This window comes from Panthera pardus, unplaced genomic scaffold (genome assembly GCF_024362965.1).
Source record: "Panthera pardus isolate Hobbes unplaced genomic scaffold, ASM2436296v1 HiC_scaffold_11, whole genome shotgun sequence".
Lineage (NCBI taxonomy): Eukaryota > Metazoa > Chordata > Mammalia > Carnivora > Felidae > Panthera > Panthera pardus.
Window position 1 is genome coordinate 43,577,411 of NW_026526666.1, and position 24,089 is coordinate 43,601,499.

At 35.1% G+C, this 24,089-nt stretch overlaps 1 protein-coding gene across 1 annotated transcript; it reads left to right on the top strand.

Annotated features, from left to right (window-relative positions):
- Nucleotides 1–1,908: 1,908 nt before the first annotated feature.
- Nucleotides 1,909–22,243, top strand: ASB17 (ankyrin repeat and SOCS box containing 17). The gene is made up of 3 exons (XM_019448848.2): nt 1,909–2,420; nt 19,736–20,015; nt 21,963–22,243. The coding sequence occupies exons 1-3, from the start codon at nt 2,020–2,022 to the stop codon at nt 22,167–22,169; spliced, it is 888 nt and encodes a 295-aa protein (XP_019304393.1). The 5' UTR covers nt 1,909–2,019; the 3' UTR covers nt 22,170–22,243.
- Nucleotides 22,244–24,089: the final 1,846 nt, after the last annotated feature.

The following is a 24,089-nucleotide window of genomic DNA, read 5'->3' on the forward strand; positions in this document are numbered from 1 at the left end:
AAGAGTAAAAATTCAGTTTGCTATGCATTTTAAGATACCCTTTAAAACTGACACAGAGCTATTAAATATACATTTAAGGCATTATATAATACATACATGTACTTTTTATTTGGCCTTTGTAAATACACAGTTCCTCACCATACACAGAAGTAGGAAAATTTCTCTTCTCTCAATCTTGTTTTTATTTTTTATTTACTTTTAAATATGTAAATATGTAAATCTGATTAAAAAAACATATTCACTGACATTCAAATCATAAAGAAAGTTATAAAGAAAAAAACATTGAAATTATACACTCAGATATACATTGTTATTACTTTAATAACACTCTTTTTCCCCAAAAGCAGGATTTATCTACTATCTGTTTCCTTTTGGTTTTGAATATAACTGTAGAGCTTTTGTTTCATGACCACTCTTCATAAATGAGCCATAAAAATGGAAAGGTATCTCTTTCTTGAGAAGCAGAGAGAATATACATAAAACCTCTGGTACTATCCTGCCTGTGTCCAAATCCCAGCTTTACCACTTACTAAGACTTATCATCTTGGGCAAGTCACTAAGGCTCTGAATCTTAACCCCCTTATCTGTGGAGTTGTTATAAGGATTAAAGGGGTTAATATATAAAGTACTTAAAACAGTGCCTCATACATAGTAAGTAATACATAAGAGTTACCCATTATAATAAATGGTCATACAAAGGTGCACCTATGATATGTTGTTATATAAATACAAAGGAGCTCATAGAACCAGTTATGTACAATATTCTATTTGTGTAAAAAGAACAAGGTATATAATAATATATCTATTTATATATATAAGCATAAAAATATTTGAAAGACTATACATAAAACTGCTAACATGATTATCTCAGGGAAGAATTTTCACTGGCTCTATAATGTTTCCATTTTTTACCACCTTTATGTATAGTATTAAGAAATCAGCAAAAAATAGTTCAGTTTAAAAATGCATTTTTTTTTTGAAGTGGAGAGAATAAAAAGAGAAAGCCAATAAAGGAAAATAACAGAACTCTTGGTTTTCAGAAAGATGACAATAGTTACTAGTTTTTCCTGCTATCCTGGGGAGAGCTTAGAGCTTACAGAATTAAATGCAGTATTAGTGGAAGTATATTATAGTAAACCCAAAGTTATAATTTCCTTTTACTAAAGAAACATTATTTTCTGTGATTTAAAGAAGAAAAATGTTGAGAAGGATAAAGAAAACATTTAAAATTGCTAATAAATACATGCAAGGTTATTAAATTTAACAGAAAGATGGCCAAAGCATAAACTACTAAACAGTGATAAAAGAACCATATTTCCCCTTTATTTTCCTGGAACAAGGATGCCACAACAAGCTTGATATACCTTTAATGTACAAACTGTATATGTTCTGCCTAATTTATAGAGGAACAATATCTATAAAATTTTAAATTCTAAAACAAAGTTTCTGAATTTTGTTTAACACTGTATGTCAGCTTTTCTCTCTGAGAATTAATACAGTGCCTTCTGGCAGGTCTCTTAACCTTCCTAAGTCTCAGTTTCTTCAACTATAAAATAAGGAAAACATCCTATGAGGTTTAAATGAGAATGCAGTACTCATGCAAAACATGACAACCTAAAAGGAATAATCAACCTGGTTATTACTATTATTTTGTCTAATTTATAGACTGTATTTTCAGCACTTCATAAACATACATACTGGCTTGAGCTAAAGTTTTAGACTTAAAAATATTACATCTTAGCTGCCACATATGCCATGTATATCCAGTATGTCCCTCTCAAATGTCACCAGTTACATATATTATACCAAATTCCTGACCTATGCTGATGACAGATCACCATCTATTGTGATGTCATCCAGTACCTTATGGTAATATTTCATATGATATTTTTGTGGCTACAGTTTAAAGGGCACTTCCTGTTTGTGGAGTAAAGCCTACCACATTACCAAAATATGTAACTGAAGGATTACAGTATGACCTCCTGTGATTTGATTTCTATACTGTTGCCTTAAATAGCAATGAGTAAATCTTCCAAATTATGTCATAAGACTTCTTGTCCAAGAAGCAATATATTCTGCAATCTCATTGACAAAATTGTTAAAAGACCATCCTTGCAGTTTTTGGGTCACTGGGGATATCACTGTTACGAACCTAGGATTTACAGAACCCTGGCAAAAATTCTGAGGTATGTCGACTTGGATGGGTTTGACATACTACTCTCAGACTATATTGCATTTGTGGAAAAATCAGGATACCGTTTTGAACTGAATTTTAATCTTGAATTTACTGAAATATGTGTGAATACTATTCTGTACTGGGTTTTTGCGAGGAAGGGTAATCCTGACTTTGTGGAATTGCTTCTCAAGAAAACAAAGAACTATGTTCAAGATAGAAGTTGTAACCTGGCACTGATATGGAGGTAATAATCTCATGTTTTTACCATAAAAGAACAAAATTTCTCTTTGGAAGATTACTTCTTTTTTTTCTAAAATAAATATGCCTGGTGGCTATAAGGATAAGGAATCCTAACTTGATTGCTCATCCATTTGTACACTCCTCATTATTTGTTCAATAAATGTTCCCCTATATGTACATTACTATGTACCAATAAATTACTAGTGGTTCTGCTCTATAAAGTATACATGCTAGTGCTCAAGGCAATGGCATGTTAGACAACTTAGATTTCTCTAACTAAACAAAGACATTGTTTGGGGTAATACTGTGATCTCTTCTTGAGAATACCGATAATGCGTATCTATCTAGTACATATAAAAAATGACTTTCAAAGTATAATTCAGAATACACACACACACACATTCACTTAGTAATAGTTAATAACATAATAATTCCCTATTTGTATGTTAAGCATTGATAAATTTGACTCCAAATTCTCCAGAATTGAGCACAAAGCAAGTTAAATACTTGATTAAGTCTGTCGGAGAACCAAATTTTCAGTCTGAACATGTCAATCTAGCTAATGAATGAGGATCTTATAGAATATAATATTCAATGTGACCTCTTTGTAAAGTCCATAATATGTATTGTAAAGTTACTCAGTTTGTACTAACTCCAATATACTCTTCAGTTTTTGGTACTAGTTTGATTAGAACAAATGCGCATTTGTTCATTCATTCAATAAATTATTTATCTACCACCTTACTATGCATAAGGCATTCTACTAGCTAGGCACAATGAATAGAGTATGAATGCAGTGAAAAACAAGACAGATAAGATCAGTTAAAGACTCAACCAATTTAGATTCTGCCTGAAGCAGAGGTGTTCTCTTGATTGGGTATCACTATGGTATTGGAGAATCACTAGATTGCTTTCCTTAATGATCACCCAAGTACATAATCTGATAGCTGCAGTCTGGAATATCAATAAATAAAATCCCCAAACAGTATTTTTTGATTGCTTTAAGGACCATTATATTTAGCTATAGCAAAGATCAGCAGCTTCTAAAACTGAGTGTCCCTAGCTGGGCCAAGTAATGCCTATGTATATCCCTGGTAGGCTCATGGGAAAGAAAAATAGAGTAAAACAGAAGAAGAGAAGAAAAACTTCAAAGTGTTTTAAATAGAAGGCAAAAGGGGAGGAAGGAAAATGAAAGAAACATACACAGTGGGATATGATACAGTGCCATTAACAAGTGTCTTAAGTGACAGTTTTAAAATCAAGAAATTCTAACTTAGATGCATCCACAAGGTGAAACACATTACTGGCCAATTCTATGTACCATGACATCATCTGGATCTTTCAGTATCGTCAAATTTCAGATTCAGATGGGATCTAAGAATTCATTAGCAAACCTTCACCCTGGGCAGCAACTCTATATCAAACATCCCTGGGTGATGCTCATATGATCTCTGCTTGAACAACTCTAGTAGTAGTGAGTTAACTATTTCATGAGGTAAACCATCCGTTTGCCCAGGGCCCCTTCTTTTTCCCAGGTATACCCTTTCCCTCAAAGATTTTACCCAGCCCCAGGACTTAAATACTATGTATATGTATATGTATATGTATATGTATATGTGAATGACTCTTCAGTCTTTATCTTCACCCCTGACCTCTCCTCTGAGCTCCAGACTCCTTCTATATGAAGTTGTCTATTCAACATCTCCACAAGTCACCTCAAACTTAACAGAAATAAAACAGAACATTGATCTAACTCATTCTCCCCTTGTCAACCTGCTCCTTCTCCTGAATTCCCCACTTGATTAATGGCCCCTATTGTTCTATCCTGTTGCTCAAGTTAGAAATCCAGGATTTATTCTTGGTTCTTCTTCTTTCACCAACACATCAGCAAGTACTTTTGACTCTGTCTCTAAAACATATCCCCCTTAGCTAAACATCTTTTCATTTCCTCCATTTCTAACCTAAGTGAAGCCATATTCATCTCTTGCCTAGGCAACTGCTATAGACTGCTCAAGTCTTTCAGCTTTCACTCTTCCCTCTCAAACTCTGTAATCTATTCTTGACTCAGAACCCTGTGGAAACCTTATAAAAACTGAAATATGTCATACCACTTGTGCTTAAAATCTTCCAAAACTTTCCCACTACAAGTGGAATAAAATTCAAACTCAATACCCATTGTTTAAAAGCCCTACATGATCTGACCTCTCACTATGTCAACCAAATCCAATCTCATGCTTCCCCTTGAGCACTATATCCAGCCATACAGACCCTTTTGTTTCTTGAATATCTTCAATTTCATTCCTGTCTGAAGGCCCTGTAGTAACTGTTTACCTCCAAGTGAAAGAAGTCAGACTGAGAAAGAAAAATATCATATGATTTCACTCATATGTGGAATCTAATTAGCAAAACAAATGAATAAAGAAAAACAGAAAAATACCCATAAATACAGGGAACAAACTGATGGTTGCCAGAGGGAAGTGCATAGGGGGATGGGTCATATGGGTGAAGGGGACTGGGAGATACAAGCTTCCAGTTATGGGATGAATAAGTCACAGGAATAAAAGGCACAGCATATAGAATATAGTTAATGATACTGTAATAGCATTGTATGGTGATAGATGGTAGCTACATTTGTGGTGAGCATAGCATAAAATGCATAAACTTGTTGAGTTACTGTGATGTACACGTGAAACTAATGTAACATTGTATGTCAATTATGCTCAAATTTAAAAAACTAAAATTGAAAAAAAAAAAAACTGTTTCCTCTGCCTGGAAATTTCTTCACTCAGTTCTTCCAATGGTTAGTTCCTTTTTATCAGCTGGAACACAGTATAAATGTCATCTCTTCAGACAGGTGGTCACACCTTCTAAAGAAGCCACTCATTCAAATATCATAACACTATTTAATTCTTTACACAACATCGATCACTATATGCTCATATGCTGCTGCTGGTTCCCCCCCCACACACCCCCACTGATTTGTTCACTGTCCACTGTCATTAAAAGTAAGCTCCATGAAGGGTGCCTGGGTGGCTCAGTCAGTTAAGCATTTGGCTCAGGTCTGTGATCTCATGATTTACGGGTTTGAGCCCTGCATTGGGCTCTGTGCTGACAGCTCAGAGCCTGGAGCCTACTTCAGATTCTGTGTCTCCCTCTCCCTCTGCCCCTCCTCCACTCACATTCTGTCTCTTTCTCTCTCAAAAATAAGTAAACATTAAAAATTTTTAAAAAAAAGTAAGCTCCATGAGAGGAAAAAATCTCAACTACTTCCTCAACATTGAATCCTCAGTGCCAAGAACTATGTACATACACAGAAAGTGCTCAATCAAGATTTTGTTGAATGAAAAAGTGAACTTTTTATGCAACGTTATTAGATATTTCTTCCTCATTGTGCATTGCAATCTGTCTCCATTTCTCCAGTTTTGCCCCCAGAACTATATAGAACAAAGTCTATTTCTCTCCTACATGAAGATCTCTCAGATATTTGAACACAGCTAATATGTCCCCAAAATGAATATCTTAAGTTTCCTATTATCTGTTGTTCTTTATTCCTAAAGCAGCATCATTTTTTGGTCACCCTCCTCTGCATACACTCCAATATGATAATTTTCTTATTATAATAATGAAGTGTCTGAATAAGTCCTTGAAGGGGAGGAGATAGAACTAATGAGGGAAAGGAACTTAAGTTTGTTCATTTTTACAACAAACCTGCAATATTAATCTAAATGCCACTGTATGACAGTCTACAAGTGATTAAAGAGAGATGATGTCATTCAGTTAAAATAACAATAATCATTTATTAAGAATTTTCTAAGTGCCAAGCACCTGTGTTATTTGATGGGAATACAAAAATAAAATAGCCATATACCTGATTTTGGAGAGCTCACAGACTAGTAAGTGAACAATAAATATTGTAATTATACCATAAATGCAAACACAAAAGCATGTGCGGGTGGAGAGAACAGAGAAACAAGTTGTTAAACACTACTGTGGAGGAGTAGATGCAAGGCTATCTAGAAGGTAGGATATCTTAAATTGGTTTTTAAAAAATGAAAGGGAATTTTCTGTTCTTTTCCCTTGAAGAATTGTAATCTAGGCAGAGGCAGGATGACTAAAACCAAAGGAGACACAAACAACACGTTGCATCCAGTGATTATGGACAATTGCTAGAAGGTGAGATAGGAAATCAGGTAGTAGTGGGATATGAAGCCTAGAAGTGAAAGCTTGCAGGACTTTGTAGGCCATACTAAGGAATTTGAAATTTACACCATGAGTGATGCCTAACTAGTGAAGGTCAGACTTGTAGTATGAAAAGATTCATCAGCTCCCATTTGAAGACTAGACTGTAGGAAGGGGCTAGAGGCAAGGAGACCAGTCAGAAGGCTGCTCAAATACTCTGGCACAATGGCAGTTCCAGGCCTTCTATATAAAAAGGGTTGGGGAAAGTAATCTTATCAAAAAGGTGTAGATGGTTAGAGAAGTTGCTTGAAACTGAATTTGCATAATGGGCACCCCATGCTAACTTAGCTTACATGTGTATATAATAGTTTTGGGGAAAGAACTAATTCTGCTCTGCCACCATCTTCTCCAACTCCTGGCTATGCTTTGATACCATAACAGTACAGGTAAAACATAATAAGAAGTTAAACTAAATAGCAGTAGGGGAAAGAAGAAATAATTCAACTTAATAATTTAAGTTGAATAACAAAACATTGTAATTAGAAAAGAAGCATCAAAAAGAGAGAAGTGTTAATTTCAGATTTCTAAATTTTAAGACTGGTTGATGTTTGTATTAGTTTCCTCTTACTGTTGTAATAAAATTGCTACAAACACAGTGGCTTAAGATGATACAAATGTATTCTTTTATAGTTCTGGAGGTCAGAAGCCCAAAATGAGGTTACTGGGCTAAAATCTTTCTAGTGGCTCTTCAGGAGAATCTGTTCCCTACCGAGCTTCTAGAGGCTGCCTGAATTCCTTGGTTCATGGCCTCTTCCTCCATCTTCAAAGTCAGCACTGTAGAGTCATAACTCCTTCACTGGCTCTGCTTCTACTGTTCTCTGACACTTCTTGTAAGGACCCCTGTGATTTCATTGGGTCCACCTGCATTATCTACCATCTTTTTTTTAATGTTTATTTATTTATTTTGATGGGGGGGGAGGGGCAGAAAGAGAGAGACAGAGAGAGAGAGAGAGAGACAGAGAGAGAGAGAGAGAGAGAGAGAGAGAGAGAGAGAGAGAGAATTCCAAGCAGGCTCTACTCTCAATGCAGGGCTCAGTCTCACAGACTATTAGATTATGACCTGAGCTGAAATCAAGAGTTGGAGGCTTAACCAACTGAGCCACCCTAGCACCCCTCAAGATCCTTATCTTAATTACATCTGCAAAATCCATTTTGCCATTTTGAGAGGCATTATTCAGTCTACCACAATGGTCATACCACAAACCTGTCAAGATTATTACAAAGGATCTAAAAAGCCAGGTTGGGACATAGGAGTTTGCATTACCTAAGAGATATCCAGGTACAGATAAGCAGTAGGTGATTAGATAGTGTCATGCTTCAGTCTCTTTCTTTTACATTCCACATCTTGTATGTCAGGATATCTGTTGGTTCTACCTTCAAACAGTATACAGAATCTGACTATTTCTACTGTTATTGGCTGGCACCAAGTAATTTTCCTCCTCATATCTCAGAATAAATTCTCAACAAATATAAGATCACATTGCTTTTCTACTCAAAATCTCCAATGGCTCCTCCATTCCACTTAGAGTAAAAGATGAAGTCCTTTCAGTGATCTACAAGGCTCTACATGATGTGGCATCCCATTATCTCTGTTCTTGTTTCCTACTACTCCTCAGCCTTGTCACTCTTTCAGCCACACTGGCTCCCTTACTCTTCCCTCACCACTCCAGGAACACTCACCTGCCTTAGGGTCCTTAAATATCCAAGTGGTCAATTTCTTGATCTCCTTATTCTTCATCCAAATGTCATCTCTCAGTAATTCCCTCTCCTATCATCCTATTTTAAAATTGGAAAATACCCTCAGTACACCCTCCAGCACTTTCACAATTCCTACACTGCTCTACTTTTTTTCTTATCAAGTCTTCTAACATATTATAAAATTTGCTTTTCTGCGATGTCTATTCTGTATTGTCTGTTTTCTCTCACTACAATACAAGCAGGAAAGTAGGCATCTTTATTATTTTCATTCACATATCCCGAGCACCTCAAACAGTATTTGGCATACAATATGCATTCAATAAATATTTGTTGAATAAGTTAATAGACAGTAATTAAAGTTATGGTCATGGATGAAATTGCCTAAGAACATAAATCAAATGAATTAGTCAAAAGGCCATATCTTCTTTACTTATGTTAAGTGGAAAGAAAGAGAAACCAGTAAAAGATCATTGACAAGGAATAGCCAAAGAGGCAGGTGGATAGCTTGGTGAAAACAGCCTTACTAAGTTAGGACAAAACGTAGCTCCAAGAAAGTCAACTGTGCTAAATATCAGAAATAAGATTATTATAGAGAAGCATCTCTTAAATTTAGTGGCTAAAAACTAAAGGAGAAGGAGTAGGAAAAAGTAGAAATAATTAGTATAGCTACAAAACTGAATCATTCTCTGCATGTCTATATGGAAATATTATGCCCCATTTAATAAGCATATATGACAGGTTTTCAGACACAGAGGGTTCAGTTCATTAACTTCACATTTAAAAACTAATTCTTGCTGTGCTCGCCTTACTCCATCCATATAAGTATTGCCATAATTAACTGTCAGTACAGATTAAGCAAATTTTGGTTTATAGTAACATGCTCTTTAAACATGAGGATTAATCATGTCATTTGGGTACAGATTAGACTTTTAAATCTCATTTTAAACCTATTTGAGTTTTAGTTATGTTTTCAACATTTGTGGTCTAAAATATCTTCTAAAGGTAGTATCAATATTAATGACTTAAAATCAACTAATATCTCTAAATCTTAACCAGGACCACTTGTGCTATCTTTGTCCTGTAAATCCCCTGAATTCCTATACTTACAAGATTCTTAGTCAAATATCTTAAGAGTGAGCAAGATCAGAGGTGGTTCAAGATGGCAGTGTAGGAGAATCCTAAACTATCTCCTCCAGTGGATACAACATAATCTACAGCTACATATGCAACAATTCCCCCTGAAAACAAAAAACGAAAAAAAAAACCCCAAAACTTAGCCAAACAGATCCTCCACAACGAAAGATTAACAGGCCACATTTAGATGGGTAAAAGAAGCAGAGACATTGTCTTGCCAAAACCCCACCCCCAACACGTTGACTTACAGACTGGAAGAGTCGAGAGGGATCTCACAAATAACACAGCTTCTCTGTAAAGAGAAAGGGGTTTGTGCCCCACATCAGACACTCCAACCCTTGAGACTTGCATTGGAGAGATGAACTCCCAACATATCTGGCTTTGAAACCAGCAGGATTTATGTCCAGAAGAAATAGGGCTGTAGGGAATGGAGATTCCACTCTTAGCAGACTCACAAGCAGACTCATTCACTTTGGGACCAAGTACAAAAGTTGCAGATTGAAAAATGCCTAGAGCATATGTGAAGGAGATTCATTTGCTAACCTTAAGTTATCTGCCAGAGGGGCAGAAACCTGTTGAGACTCTCCAAGAGCAAAGGTACCAGCGGGCATCTTTTCAGCATTCACCATCTACTTTGCTAGTGCCAGCACAAATAGGTACCAACCATCTTTGCACTATCCCTCTACCTTACTGTCTACAAGAAACTCATTTCATGTATAAGGACACACACAGACTGAAAGTAAGGGATGGAATAAAATGTTTCATGCAAATGGAAACCCTCCCCCACAAAAGAGTTAGGGTAGCTGTACTTATATCAGATAAAATAGACTTTAAAACAGACAAAAATGAGCATTAAATAAAAATAAAGGGGCCAATCCAAAAAGAAGATCTAACATTTGTAAATATTTATGCACTCAACATAAGAGATCTAAACTTAAAACATATATAAAAAATTGACAGCAGTAAAACAATAGAAAGGGACCCTATTTACATCAATGGATTGACCATTCAGACACAAAATCAATAAGAAAACATCAACCTTAAGTGACACATTACACCATATGGACTACACACACACACACACACACACACACACACACACACACACACACACAGAACACTGTATACAAAAGCAAGAAAATATACATTCTTCCCAAGTACACATGGAATATTCTCCAGGATAGATTATGTTAGGTCACAAAACAAATCACAATAAATCCAAGAAGACTGAAATCATATCAAGCATCTTTTCCAACTATAATGATATGACACTATAAATAAATTATAAGAAGAACATTGGAAAAATCACAAATATGTGGAAATTTGAAAATGTACTACTGGAGTGCCAGGGGGGCTCAGTTGGCTAATTGTCTGACTTCAGCTCAGGTCATGATATCACCTTTCATGATCTCACCTTTCAGGCCCCACATCAGGTTCTGTGCTACAAGTGCAGAGACTGCTTGGGATTCTCTCTCCCTCTCTCTCTGCCCCTCCACCATGCTCATGAGCTCTCTTTCAAATAAAACTTAAAAAAAAAAATGCTGCTGAACAACCAATGTGTCAACAAAGAAATGAAAGGAGAAATCAAAAAATACCTTGAGAAAGGCGCTTGGGTGGCTCAGTTGGTTAAGCATCTGACTTCAGCTCAGGTCACGATTTCATGGCTCAGGAGTTCTAGCCCCGTGTAGGGCTCTGTGCTGCTCTGTGCTGCTGGAGCCTGCCTGGAGTCTCTCTCTGTCCCTCCACTGCTCATGCTTTCTCTCTCTCTCAAAAACAAATAAACATTAAAAGAATTTTTTTAACACCTTGAGATAAATGAAAATAGAAATACAACTTACCAAAATCAATGAAATGCAGCAAAAGCAGTTCGAATTGGGAAGATTATAGTGATACAGGCCTACTTCAAAAAAAACCAAAACCAAAAACAAAAAACAAGACAAATCTAAAATAAACTAACTTTACACCAAAAGGAACTAGAAAAAGAAAAACAAAGCTCAAAGCTATGAGAAGGACATAATATCAGAGCAAAAAATAAATGAAATAAAAACTAAAAATAAAACAAAAAAAGATCAATGAAACTAAGAACTGGTTCGTTGAAAAGATAAACAAAACTGACAAAACTTTAGTCAGATTCATCAAGAAAGAGTCCAAATAAAAAAGTCAGAAATGAAAGAAAAATTACAACTGATACCAAAGAAATACAAAGGATCATAAGAGATAGTTATGAACAATTACACATCAACAGTCAACAACCTAAAAGAAATGGATAAATTCCTAGAAACAGTCTTCCAAGACTGAATCATAAAGAAATAGAAAGCCTGAATAAACCAAATACTAGTATGCAGATTGAATCAATAATCACAAACCTCCCAACAAACAGAAGTCCAGGACCAGAAGCTTTACTTGAGTTCTACTAAATATTCAAAGAAGATTAGATACCTATCCTTCTCAAACCCTTCCAAAAACTGAAAATGAGGGAACACTTCCAAACTCATTTTACAAGGCCAGAACTACCCTAATGGCAAAACCAGACACAGACACTGAAAATAAAAATAAAAACTGAAATAATAGAAATAGAAATAATAAAAGAAAACAGCCCAATATCTCTGAAGAACATGGATGCAAAAATCCTCAATAAAATATTAGTAAGCCAAATTCAGCAATACATCAAAAGGATCACACATCATGATCAAGTAGGATTTATTACAGGGATGCAAAGATGGTTCAATACCTGCAAATCAATCAACATAAAATATCTCATTAACAAAATGAAGCATGAAAATTATATGATCATCTAAATAGATGAAGATAAAGCATTTGAAAAACTGAACATCCATTTATGATTTAAAAAACCCAACACAGTGGGTATAGACAGAAGGTACCTCAACATCATAAAGACTGTATATGACAAACCTACAACTAACATCATACTCAATGCTGAAAAGCTGAAAGCTTTTCCTTTTAGATAAGGAACAAGACAAGGATACCCATTCTCAACACTTTTAGTCAACATAGTATTAAAAGTCGTAGACAGAAGAATTAGGTAGGTAGGTGGGTAGGTAGGTAAGTTAATTAATTAATTAATTAATTAATTAAAAGACATCCAAATTGGAAAGGAAAAAGTAAAACTGTCACTATATGTAGATGACATGATTTTCATTTACAAAGCCCTAAAGATTCCACCAAAGTAGTTAAAACTAATAAACTCAGTAAAGTTGCCATGTATAAAATCAATACACAAAAATCTGTTGTGGTTTTAAATACTGACAATGAACCATCAGCAAAACAAATTAAGAAAACAATCTCATTTACAACTGCTTCAAAAAGAATAAAATACCTAGAAATAAATTTAACCAAGGTGGTGAAAGATCTGTACTCTGAAAATTATAAGACACTGATGAAAGAAACTGAACAAGATACAAATAAGTAGAAAGATACTCTGTGCTTATGGATTGGAAGAATCAATATTATCAAAATGTTCATATGGTAATCTACAGATTCAATATGATCTCTATCAAAATTTGAATATCATTTTTCACAGAATTAGAACAACTCTAAAATTTGTATTGAACCAGAAAAGATCTTGAATAGTGAAAGTGGCCTTGAAAAAGAAAAAAAATAAACTGGATGCATCATGCTCCCAGATTTCAAACTATTATTAAAAAGATAATAATCACATCACAACAGTATGGCATTATCATAAAAACAGACACATACATCAATGGAACAAAAGAGAGAGCCCAGAAATAAACCCATGCATATATAGTTAATTAATTTTATGAAAAAGGAGACAAGACTATATAATGGGAAATGATAGTGTCTTCAATAAATGATGTTGGAAAAACTGGTCAGACACAAAAGAATGAAACTGGACCACTGTCTTACACCACACACAAAAATTAACTCAAAATTGACTAAAAACCTGAATGTAAGACCAGAAACCACAAAACTCCTAGAAGAAAACACAGGCAGTAATTTCCTTGACATTATTCTTGGCAATATTTTTTACAATCTGACTCCAAAGACAATATCAACAAAAGCAAAAGTAAGCTAAAAAGCTTCTGCATAGTGAAGCAAATCATCAACAAAACAAAAAGGTAACCCACTGAATAGGAAAAAATACTTGCAAATGATATATCTGATAAGGGGTTATTATCCAAAATATATAAAGAACTCATTCAACTCAATTTTTAAAAATTGTATTAAAAAGAAGTAAAGGATTGGGCACCTGGGAGGTTCAGTCAGTTAAGTATCCGACTTCAGTTCAGGTCATGATCTCACAGCTCATTCAAGCCCTGGGTCAGGCTCTGTGCTGACAGCTCAAAGCCTGGAGTCTGCTTGGGATTCGGTGTTTCCCTCTCTCTGCCCCTCCCCTGCTTGCACTCTCTCTCTCTCTCCCAGTTAAAAAAAATAATAATAAACATTAAAAAATTTTTTTAAATGGGAAAAGGATCTGAAGAAACATTTTTCGAAAGATATACAGATGACTAACAGGCACATGAAAAGATGCTCAACATCAGTAATCAGGGAAATGCAAATCAAAACTATGAGATATCATTTCACACCTGTCAGAATGGCTGTTATCAAAAAGACAAAAATTAACAAGTGTTGTCAAGGATATAAAGAAAAGGAAACCTCTTATGCAGTATTGGTGGGAATGAAAATTGGTGCAACCACTATGGAAAACAATATGGAGGTTCCTGAAAAAATTAAAAATAGAACTGCCATATGAGCCAGCAATTCTACTTCTGGGTATTTACTTGAAAAAAACAAAACAAAACAAAACAAAAACAAAAACCCAAATTCAAAAAGATACATGCACCCCTTTGTTCATGACAGCATTATTTACAATAGCCAACATATAGAAACAACATAATGTCTATCGATGGATGAATGGATAAAGGAGATGTATTCAAAAGACCCTGAAGCCAAAGCAATCCTGAAAAAGAAAAACAAAACTGGAGGCTTCAGGATTCCAGATTTCAAGCTATATTACAAAGCTGTAGTCATCAAGAGAGTATGGTACTGGCACAAAAACAGACACGTGGATCAATGGAACATAATAGAAAACCCAGAAATGGACCCACAGCTATACAGTCACCTAATCTTCAACAAAGCACGAAATAACATACAAAAGAAAAAGAGTCTCTTCAACAAATGGTGTTGGGAAAACTGGACACTGACATGTAGAACAATGAAAGTGGAACACTTTCAGCACTGGATGCTGTATGTAAGTAATGAATACAGAAAAATAAATTCAAAATGGATGAAAGACCTAAATGTGAGACAAGAAACCATCAAAATACTAGAGAACACCAGCAGTGACCTCTTTGACCTTGGTCACAGCAACTTCTTACTAGACACATTGCCAAAGGCAAGGAAAATAAAAGCAAACATGAACTATTGGGCTACTGGGACTTCATTAAGATAAAAAGCTTCTGCATAGCGAAGGAAACAATCAACAAAACTAAAAGGCAGCCTATGGAATGGGAGAAAATATTTGCAAATAACTTATCTGATAAAGGCTTAGTATCCCAAATCTATAAAGAACTTACAACTCAACACCCAAAAACCAAATAACCCAGTTAAGAAATGGGTTAGTATATGAATAGATACTTTTCCAAAGAAGACATCCAGATGGCTAACAGACACATGAAAAGATGCTCAACATCACTCATCATCAGGGAAACACAAATCAAAACCATGAGATAGCATCTCACACATGTCAGAATGACAAAAATTAACAACACGAGAAACAACAGGTGTTGGTGAGGATGCAGAGAAAGGGGAACCCTCTTACACTGTTGGTAGAAATGCAAACTGGTACACTTTGGAGAATAGCATGGAGGTCCCTCAAAAAACTAAAAATAGGGGTGCCTGGGTGACTCAGTTGAGCATCTGATTCTTGATTTGGCTCAGGTCATGAGCCCCATATCACGCTCCATGATGACAGTGTGGATCCTGCTTGGAATTCTCTTTCTCCCCTCTCTCTGCCCCTCCCCTGCTCATCTGTCTCTCTCTCTCTCTCTCAAAAATAAATAAACTTAAAACAAACAAACAAAAAGCACACTAAAAATAGAACTACCCTATGATCCAGTAATTGTACCATTAGGTATTTACCCAAAGGATACAAAAATACAGATCTGAAGGGTACATGCACCCCAATGTTTATAGCAGCATTATCAACAATAGCCAAACTATGGAGAGAGCCCAAATGTCCATCAATTGATGAATGGATAAAGAAGATGAGAAATAGATATACAGATATATAGATACATAGATATAGAAAATATAGATACATAGATAGATAATGGAATATTACTCATCCATCAAAAAGAATGAAATCTTGCCATTTGCAATGATGTGGATGGAGCTAGTTATGCTAAGTGAAATAAGTCAATCAGAGAAAGATAAATACCACATGATTTCACTTATACGTGGAATTTAAGAAACAAAACAGATGAACATAAGGGAAGTTGGGGGGAAGAGAAGAGAGGGAAATAAACCACAAGAGATTCTTAATGACAGAGAACAAACTATGGGTTGACAGAGGGAAGTGGGTGGGAGATGGGCTAGATGGGTGATGGGTACTAAGGAGGACACTTGCTGTGATGATGAGCACTGGATGCTGTATGTAAGTGATGAATTACTGAATTCTACTGCTAAGGGGCCAGTAGTCCACTGTATATTAATTAACTAAAATTAAAAAAAAAGATGTGATACACACACACACACACATTGAAATATGACTCAGACATAAAAAAGAATGAAATCTTGTCATTTGCAACAACATGGAATGATCTTGAGGGTATTATGCTAAGTGAAATAAGTTAGAGAAAGACAAATACCATATGATTTCACTTAAATACAGAATCTAAAAAACAAATCAAACATGCAAACAAAACTTATAGACACAGAACAGGTTGATGGTTGCTAGAGTGAAGAGGGGTTAGGGGTAGGTGGAATGGGTAAGGGGGTCAAGAAGTATAAACTTCCAGCTTAAAATAAATAACTCATGGCAATGTAACTTATAACATGATTACTATAGTCAATAATATTTTATCACATGTTTGAAAGTTGCTGAGAGTAGATCTTCAAAGTTCTCATCACAAGAAAAAAATTTTTATAACTTTTCATGAGGACAGATGGTAACTAGACTTATTGTGATATTCATTTCACAATGTATACAAATATTGAATAATTATTTTGTAGACCTGAAACTAATATGATGTTATATATCAATTATATTTCATCAAAAAAGATTTAAAAAAAGAGCAAGATGAATAAATCAGATTGTCTTTGAAAAATGGAAATAATTGTGCCTCACTAAAAGTCTTGTTAGATCCAGAAACCACCAAATAAATTTAATTATATATATATATATATATATATATATATATTTCTGAATAATAGTAAAAAATCAATTAATAAATATTTAAATGTCTACTCTAGGGTAAGATTATAGGAATTTTGGGATATAATAGTGGATTAACCAGACAAAAAATTGTTGCCTTTGTGAAGATTTGATTTTTTTGCTCATCTTGCTTACCTATTTATTTTGAAGATGAGAAAATGAAAGATTAGAGACAATAAACAAGTTGTCCAAAATGATATGGGCTTAATGGAGGAATATACAAAGTGTCACATAAAGAGGAAGGTTAGGTCATCAAAGAAATCTTCACAAGAGTTTATTAGAGTCTTATACGATGAGCAAGACTTGTCCCAGAATTGAAAAGGGAGGGCAAGAGCATACAAATCAATGTGAAAAAGATGCATGCAATAGTTTTGGGAAAGTGAGTACCAATAAGCAAGGTAGGGAATGCAGAAGGAGAAGTAGTTTAGGAGTTCAAATTGAGATACATATTGGAAGTATGTGTGAAAAAGATGAGATGTCCAGGGCAATACTGATCTGGAGATGATTCCCATGTGCACATTTACATACAGAACTTAGAAGCATATATTCAGTATCACTGGCAGAGTTACAGCAAAAACCCACTCTTTAATTTCTAATATACTACTCTCTACTACACCACACTGTTTTTTTAAATCACAAAATCTTGGCATTTCCAGACTCAGTGAAGCTTTGGAGATGAACTGGTTGGTCTAGTGATTTTCAAATGGTTCTCCTGGAGCTCCTTGGGAATTACTACAAGGGAGGTATTTAGGACTTCTAAACACACTTCAACCAGAGAACTTATCAAACACAAAACATTCATTTTATACAGTTAGTTCAGGTATGATAATCCTCCAGTGTTGCTTTATGCTTATAAATGAAACATTCCTTCCAATCTTTTCATTGATAAATACCCACTAATCCTTCAAATCTTAGCTCCAGGATAACCTATAAATAATTGTTATTCCAGGTAAAGCGCTCCCCTTCAGCGCTTTTATAGCACACAAGAATGTTTCTATCCTAGCAATTATCATTTTGTGTTGTATTATTGAATTATTTATCCATTTTCCTTACTAGACTATGATAAGCATCTTGATATGAAGGACTGTAACTTTCATCTCTGTATATCTAGTACTCAGTACACTCTGGAAAATCAAGTGTTGAATAAATTAACTAATCATGAACAAATGAATACATAAATGCATGAGAAAACAAAGACTCAGGGAGGTGGACTGACCCAACACCATAGAGCTAGTTAGGAGAATCAAAACCTAAAATCTAGAACCCTTAAATCTCCATTGTCTACCACATTATACCATGTTGCCTCCCTTATTAAGTACATGCGATCTTTAAGTTCCTCATTTTGAATAATGCTTTCCTTGCTCTACATAGTTGTCCAAAACCAGTATTTATAGTTTATGTGCTGTTCTGCAAAACATATTAGTATTTTATTAGACCAATCAAGAGAATTCCAGAGACAAAAGATCATGAATGAAATTTCCATTTCTTTAGTCCTATAAGTTATTTTTATTTGGCCAAATCAAGGCTTGATAATATAAAATCCCCTGTGGGGGTGCCTGGCTGGCTCAGTGCATTAAGCACCTGACTTTTAGTTTCAACTCAGGTCATGATCTTGAGGTTCATAAAATCAAACCCCGAGTCTGGCTCTGCACTGACAGTGGGGAGCCTGCTTGTGATTCTCTCTCTCCCTCTTTCTCTGCCCCTCCCCCTCTAGCATGCACTTACACTCTCCAAATAAACTTTAAACAAATATATAAAATCCCCTGTAGTTGGTTATACCATGTCCTATCTACATATAGAGACCAATTGATTAGCAAACATAAATGTCCATTAACTGAAAGAATTGCAAAGACTACCTCAAATTAGAAAAAATAAAAAATAAAACTTTCATTGCTTAAACCTACCTGCAATTACCAACTCTAATTTTATTAAAGCAAAAAAAAAAAAAAATAGGGGATACATAGGTGGCTAAATTGGTTAAATGTCTGACTTTGAAATGTTGATTTTGGCTCAGATTATGATCTCACAGTTTGTTGGTTCAAGCCCTGAGTCAGGCTCCATGCAGTGCAGAGCCTGCTTGGGATTACTGCATCGCTCCCTCCCTCCCTCTCTCTCCCCCCCTTCTCAAAATAAAGTGAATAAAAAAATAGAATTAAGGTAATTGCACTTATTCTTTTCTCATCTAATCTCCAAACTCAATTCACGACTGATATATGATCAAGAAGAAAAGCAAACAAAAAAATTGTGTTCTTTTAATAAAGTGAAATTTTAAAAAAGCCTTTTTCCCTTTTCTGTTTTAAATTTTCCAGAGCTACATGACTTTTATAATACTGGTTCTAGTAACAATGGATTTCTCCAATGAGAAACAAAATTGCTATTACTAAAAGTAAACACTTTCCACACATTTAAATCTTTTTTTGTTTGTTTTTACAAGTTCAAAGTTTAAATGTGTAATAAGGATTTTCTTATTTTTTAATTTACAGTTTGGTCTAGATTCATAGAGTGAAAAACCCTTGTTAAGACATACATAAAGGTAGGGGCACCTGGGTGGCTCTGTCGGTTAAGGGTCCAGCTTGATTTTGGCTCAGGTCATGATCATTTAATGGCTCATGAGATACAGCTCTGTCAGTGCAGAGCCTGCTTGGGATTCTCTCTCTCTCAAAATAAATAAATATATTTTTAAGTCATATATAAGGGTAAAGTTACGTTAAAAGTTATTTAAGACATTTAATACTTAAGATAATATTATTATTTTCCCATTACTGTTAAGAAAAAATGTTTACCATGTTTCTTAATTCTGTATTCAATGAAGTTTTTGTTTGTTTGATTCACAGAACTTTCACACCAGTATACTGTCCAAGCCCACTAAGTGGTATTACACCTCTACTCTATGTAGCTCAGACAAGACAATCTACTATCTTAAAAATACTCCTGCAATATGGAATCTTAGAAAGAGAAAAAAACCCTATCAACATTGTGGTAACAATATTGCTCTACCCTTCAAGAGTGAGAATAATGGTTGATCATGAATTAGTAGACATCCAGGAAGATGCCAAAACATGTTTACAGCTATGTTCCAGAGTGCTTTCTGCCATTTCAATTAGGGAAATAGAGGTAAGCAAAATACTGTTCTTTGCATGTAGGCTCAAATATTGATCAATTTTAAGATTAAGTTGTGAGACAAGAATGAAGTTAATTTCTAATCTATGAACTATATCCAGTGAAAGATTAATCATTGAGTGTAGGCTTTTAAATTAAAAATAGGTAAAATCTAAATTATCTCAGACCTTAGTCCTTTATTTTATAATTTTGTCTTCTAAATATGAAATAATTTTAGCCCTTTATTTTACAATTTTGTCTTCTAAATATGAAATCATTTAAAAAGTTAAATCTATAGTTTTAGTAGTTACTAAGTAGGTATGTATTATTACATTCTAATTACATAACAACCTGTGTTCATTAGGATTTCTATGTCTTAACACAATAAAATAAAAATTTAATAGACCCTTTTGAAGAATATTTTAAAATGAGAGATTTTTTTCTCACAATCACATGCTGAGAAATAAAAATATAAAGGCTTAAAATATTTGTGCAACTGAAAATATCTGTCCCTCGGGGTGTCTGAGTGGCTCAGTTGGCTGAGCATCTGACGTTGGCTCAGGTCATGATCTCACCGTTCATGGGTCTGAGCCCCATGTTGGTTTTGTGCTGACAAGGTGGAGCCTGCTTTGGATTCTCTGTCTCCCTCTGCCTCTGTCCCTCCCCACCCCCCCCACCCCCACATGTGTGCTTTTTCTCTCAAAAATAAACATTAAAATTTTTTTTAAAAAATATCTATCCCTCAGTTTTATAAGCAGAGACTATTTTGCATACCTTAGCAATGATCCCAAGCACTGAGCTCAGTGCTAAGCATATACCGTTCTTTAATTAGCTGATTATTGAATAGATAATAAAATATTATATATCTTTATTTATTTTTAATGTTTATTTATTTTTGAGAGAGACAGAGACAGAATGTGAGTGGGTTAGGGGCAGAGAGGGAGGGAGACACAGAATCCGAAGCAGGCTCCAGGCTCTGAGCTGTCAGCACAGAGCCCCATGTGGGGCTTGAACTCAAGAGCTGTGAGAGCATGACCTGAGCTGAAGTTGGACACTCAACCGACTGAGCCGCCGAGGTGCCCCTCATATATCTTTTAAATAAAAGTACCATATAGTCTGTAGGGTGTAGGTTCTATTGGAGAAATATCTCTGTAATACAGCAATGTCTTTTACTCCTAAGTCAACCGCATTAGCATTTGACTTCTAGAAGTAAATCTTTAAAAGGGATATCCTAACTAAAACTTAAAATGTATCGTTTCATTTCGTTAAGCCTCCTATCAGGACTTCTCATGGTTTAGCAGTATTTTACAATAGTATCACCTAAGGGGACTTTTAGAATTTACATTGTTTGTACCCAACCTTAGATGAACTGAATGAATATTTCTGGAGTAAAATCTCAGTGTTGGTATATTTTAAAATCCCCTAGATAATTCAGTGTATAGCCAAGTTGACAACACTACTCTGGAAGGAAAAGCTGATAAAACTTAAGTGTGTGATTTGTCTAAAATGAAAAACATACAGATTCATAGTTGTAAGAAATTATGTTTTGTGTCCTTAGACATATTATTTAAACTTTATATATCATTGTGAGAGTAAAATGGGAATAAAAATACTTTGGAAAAAATATAAGGGTTATATAAATTTAAAATCTATTTCTATTTTAATCTTTATTTATTTTTGAGACAGAGACAAAGTGTGAGCAAGGGAGGTAGCTGAGGGGAAGGAGAAACAGAATCAGAAGCAGGCTCCAGGCCCTGAGCTGTCAGTACAGAGCCCGACACAGGGCCCGAACTCATGAACTGACTCAGGTCAGATCATGACCTGAGCTGAAGTTGGATGTTTAACCAACTGAGCCACCCAGGCGCCCCTATTTTCTGAATTTAAATACAAAATAAAAATATTGATAATTTGAACTAAACAATGATTAATGTTACAAAATTAAAATATCTCTCCTTTCTTCAGACACAACTAAGTTTAGGAAGACGTCCAATTATTTCTAACTGGCTGGACTACATTCCTTCAACAAGATACAAAGATCCATGTGAACTATTACATCTTTGCAGAATAACCATCAGGGCTCAACTATTGACCAACAATATGCTCCCAAATGGAATATTTTCACTTCTAATACCAGTTCGTCTGCAGAACTACCTGAATTTAGAAAGTTAATACACATCTGTGTCCTGAACTCTTTAAGGTACTCACCATTGTATGGTTTAGAAGTTAATAAACTATTAACTTCATATAAATTCTTATTGCACTGAATATTCCATTAGAGGGTCGCCTATGTGGCTCACTTGGTTAAGCGCCCGACTCTGGCTGAGGTCATGATCTCACAGTTCATGAGTTTGAGCCCTGCATCAGGCTGTCTGCTGTCAGCACAGAGCCTGCTTCTGATCCTCTATTTCCCTCTCTTTGCCCCTCCCTGCTTGCACTCTCTGTCTGAAAAATAAATGGACATTTAAAAAAAAAGGAAATAGAATTTTGGGGTGCCTGGGTGGCTCAATCGGTTGAGCATCTGACTCATGATTTTGGCTCAGGTTAGATCCCAGAATCATGGGATCGAGCCCCAATTTGGGCTCCGCACAGGGCGTGGAGCCTGCTTGGGATTCTCTCCCTCTCTCTCTCTTTCTCTCTCTCACCCCCCTTTTTTCTCTTCCCTTTTCCCCCACTCACACTCTTTATAAATATAATTTCACATGACACTCTAAATAAATCAACTTTAAATCAATATATGGCTCTACCTTTCTATATAGTGGAACAAATTATATGTTTTTTGTTATATTTTAGATTTACCTTTTTAATCTGTTCTTAAAAATCATTCTTGTGGGGTGCCTGGGTGGCTCAGTCGGTTGAGCGTCTGACTTCAGCTCAGGTCATGATCTCACAGTTCGTGAGTTTGAGCCCCACGTCGGGCTCAGTGCCGACAGCTCAGAGCCTGGAGACTGCTTCTGATTCTGTGTCTCCCCCTCTCTCTGCCCCTTCCCTGCGCTCTGTCTCTGTCTAAAATAAATAAACATTAAAAAAATTTAAAAAAATCATTCTTGTTATTTACGGAAATTTTGGTCTAATAATATTAATGTTCTGAAGCTTCTAAGCTTAGTATCTTCTAAGCTAGGTAATATTTTATATTGTGCATTCCTATCAACAAGTATTTATTAAATTCCTTTGCAAATAAAATATTGTGCTTGGTAGTAGGGAATAGTCAAGGAAATTAAGCTATGATTCCTTTTTTGTCACAAAAAATACGAGGTGAAGAATTAGCCAATAAATGGTGGGGGTCAGGAACAGGATGACAGAAATGTGTAATATTTAGAAATAACTAGACTCAAATAACAATATTGAGCTTTGGTGTTTGGTATGTGATACTTCTAAATACTATACCAGTAGTATATTTTTAGTTGAGATATAATTGACATATAACATTAGATTACTTTCAGGTATATAACATGATTCAATATATGGATATATCGCAAAATGATCACCATAATAAGTCTAGTTAACACTCATCATGATATATAGTTACAATTTTTTTTCTTGTGATGAGAACACTTAAGATCTACTCTCAGCCACTTTCAAATATGCAATAATTATTAACCATAGTCACCATTCTATATATTACATCCCCAGGACTTATTTATTTTATACTTGGAAATTTGTACCTTTTTACTACATTTACCCATTTCACCCACCCCCAAACTATGTGGAATTTGGTACAAAGAAAGCAAAGAATAATTTTTATCCAATATGATGTCAGAACGAAAATATTAATTAAATCTGTATGTTCTTTGGTTACAAAGAAATTTAACTTTAAAAAATAAATGTATTCTGCAATATTTTTTAGCTTATTTATTTTTGAGTGTGGAGGATACTAGACTTTTCTCTGTATAACTATGTGGTCAAACTGCTGCAACACACAGAAGAAAACTGGGAGACAATTCTCCATGGGTCTCTCATGTTTCTGCCTGTCTTATGAGCAGAGGTATTACCTGCCTTATACTTGACTACCTTTTTAAGGATGTGTGTATAATAAACACCCTTGGAAGACAGAGACAGGGTCTCTCTCTGAACAGAGGCAGGTTTGCTAGA

Bases quoted from the DNA above. Each gene is read 5' to 3' on its own strand.
- ASB17 (XM_019448848.2), top strand. From the start codon at position 2,020: ATGAGTAAATCTTCCAAATTATGTCATAAGACTTCTTGTCCAAGAAGC. The intron at 2,421-19,735 runs GTAATAATCTCA...TTTGATTCACAG, and splicing joins AACCTGGCACTGATATGGAG to AACTTTCACACCAGTATACT. The intron at 20,016-21,962 runs GTAAGCAAAATA...TCCTTTCTTCAG, and splicing joins TTTCAATTAGGGAAATAGAG to ACACAACTAAGTTTAGGAAG.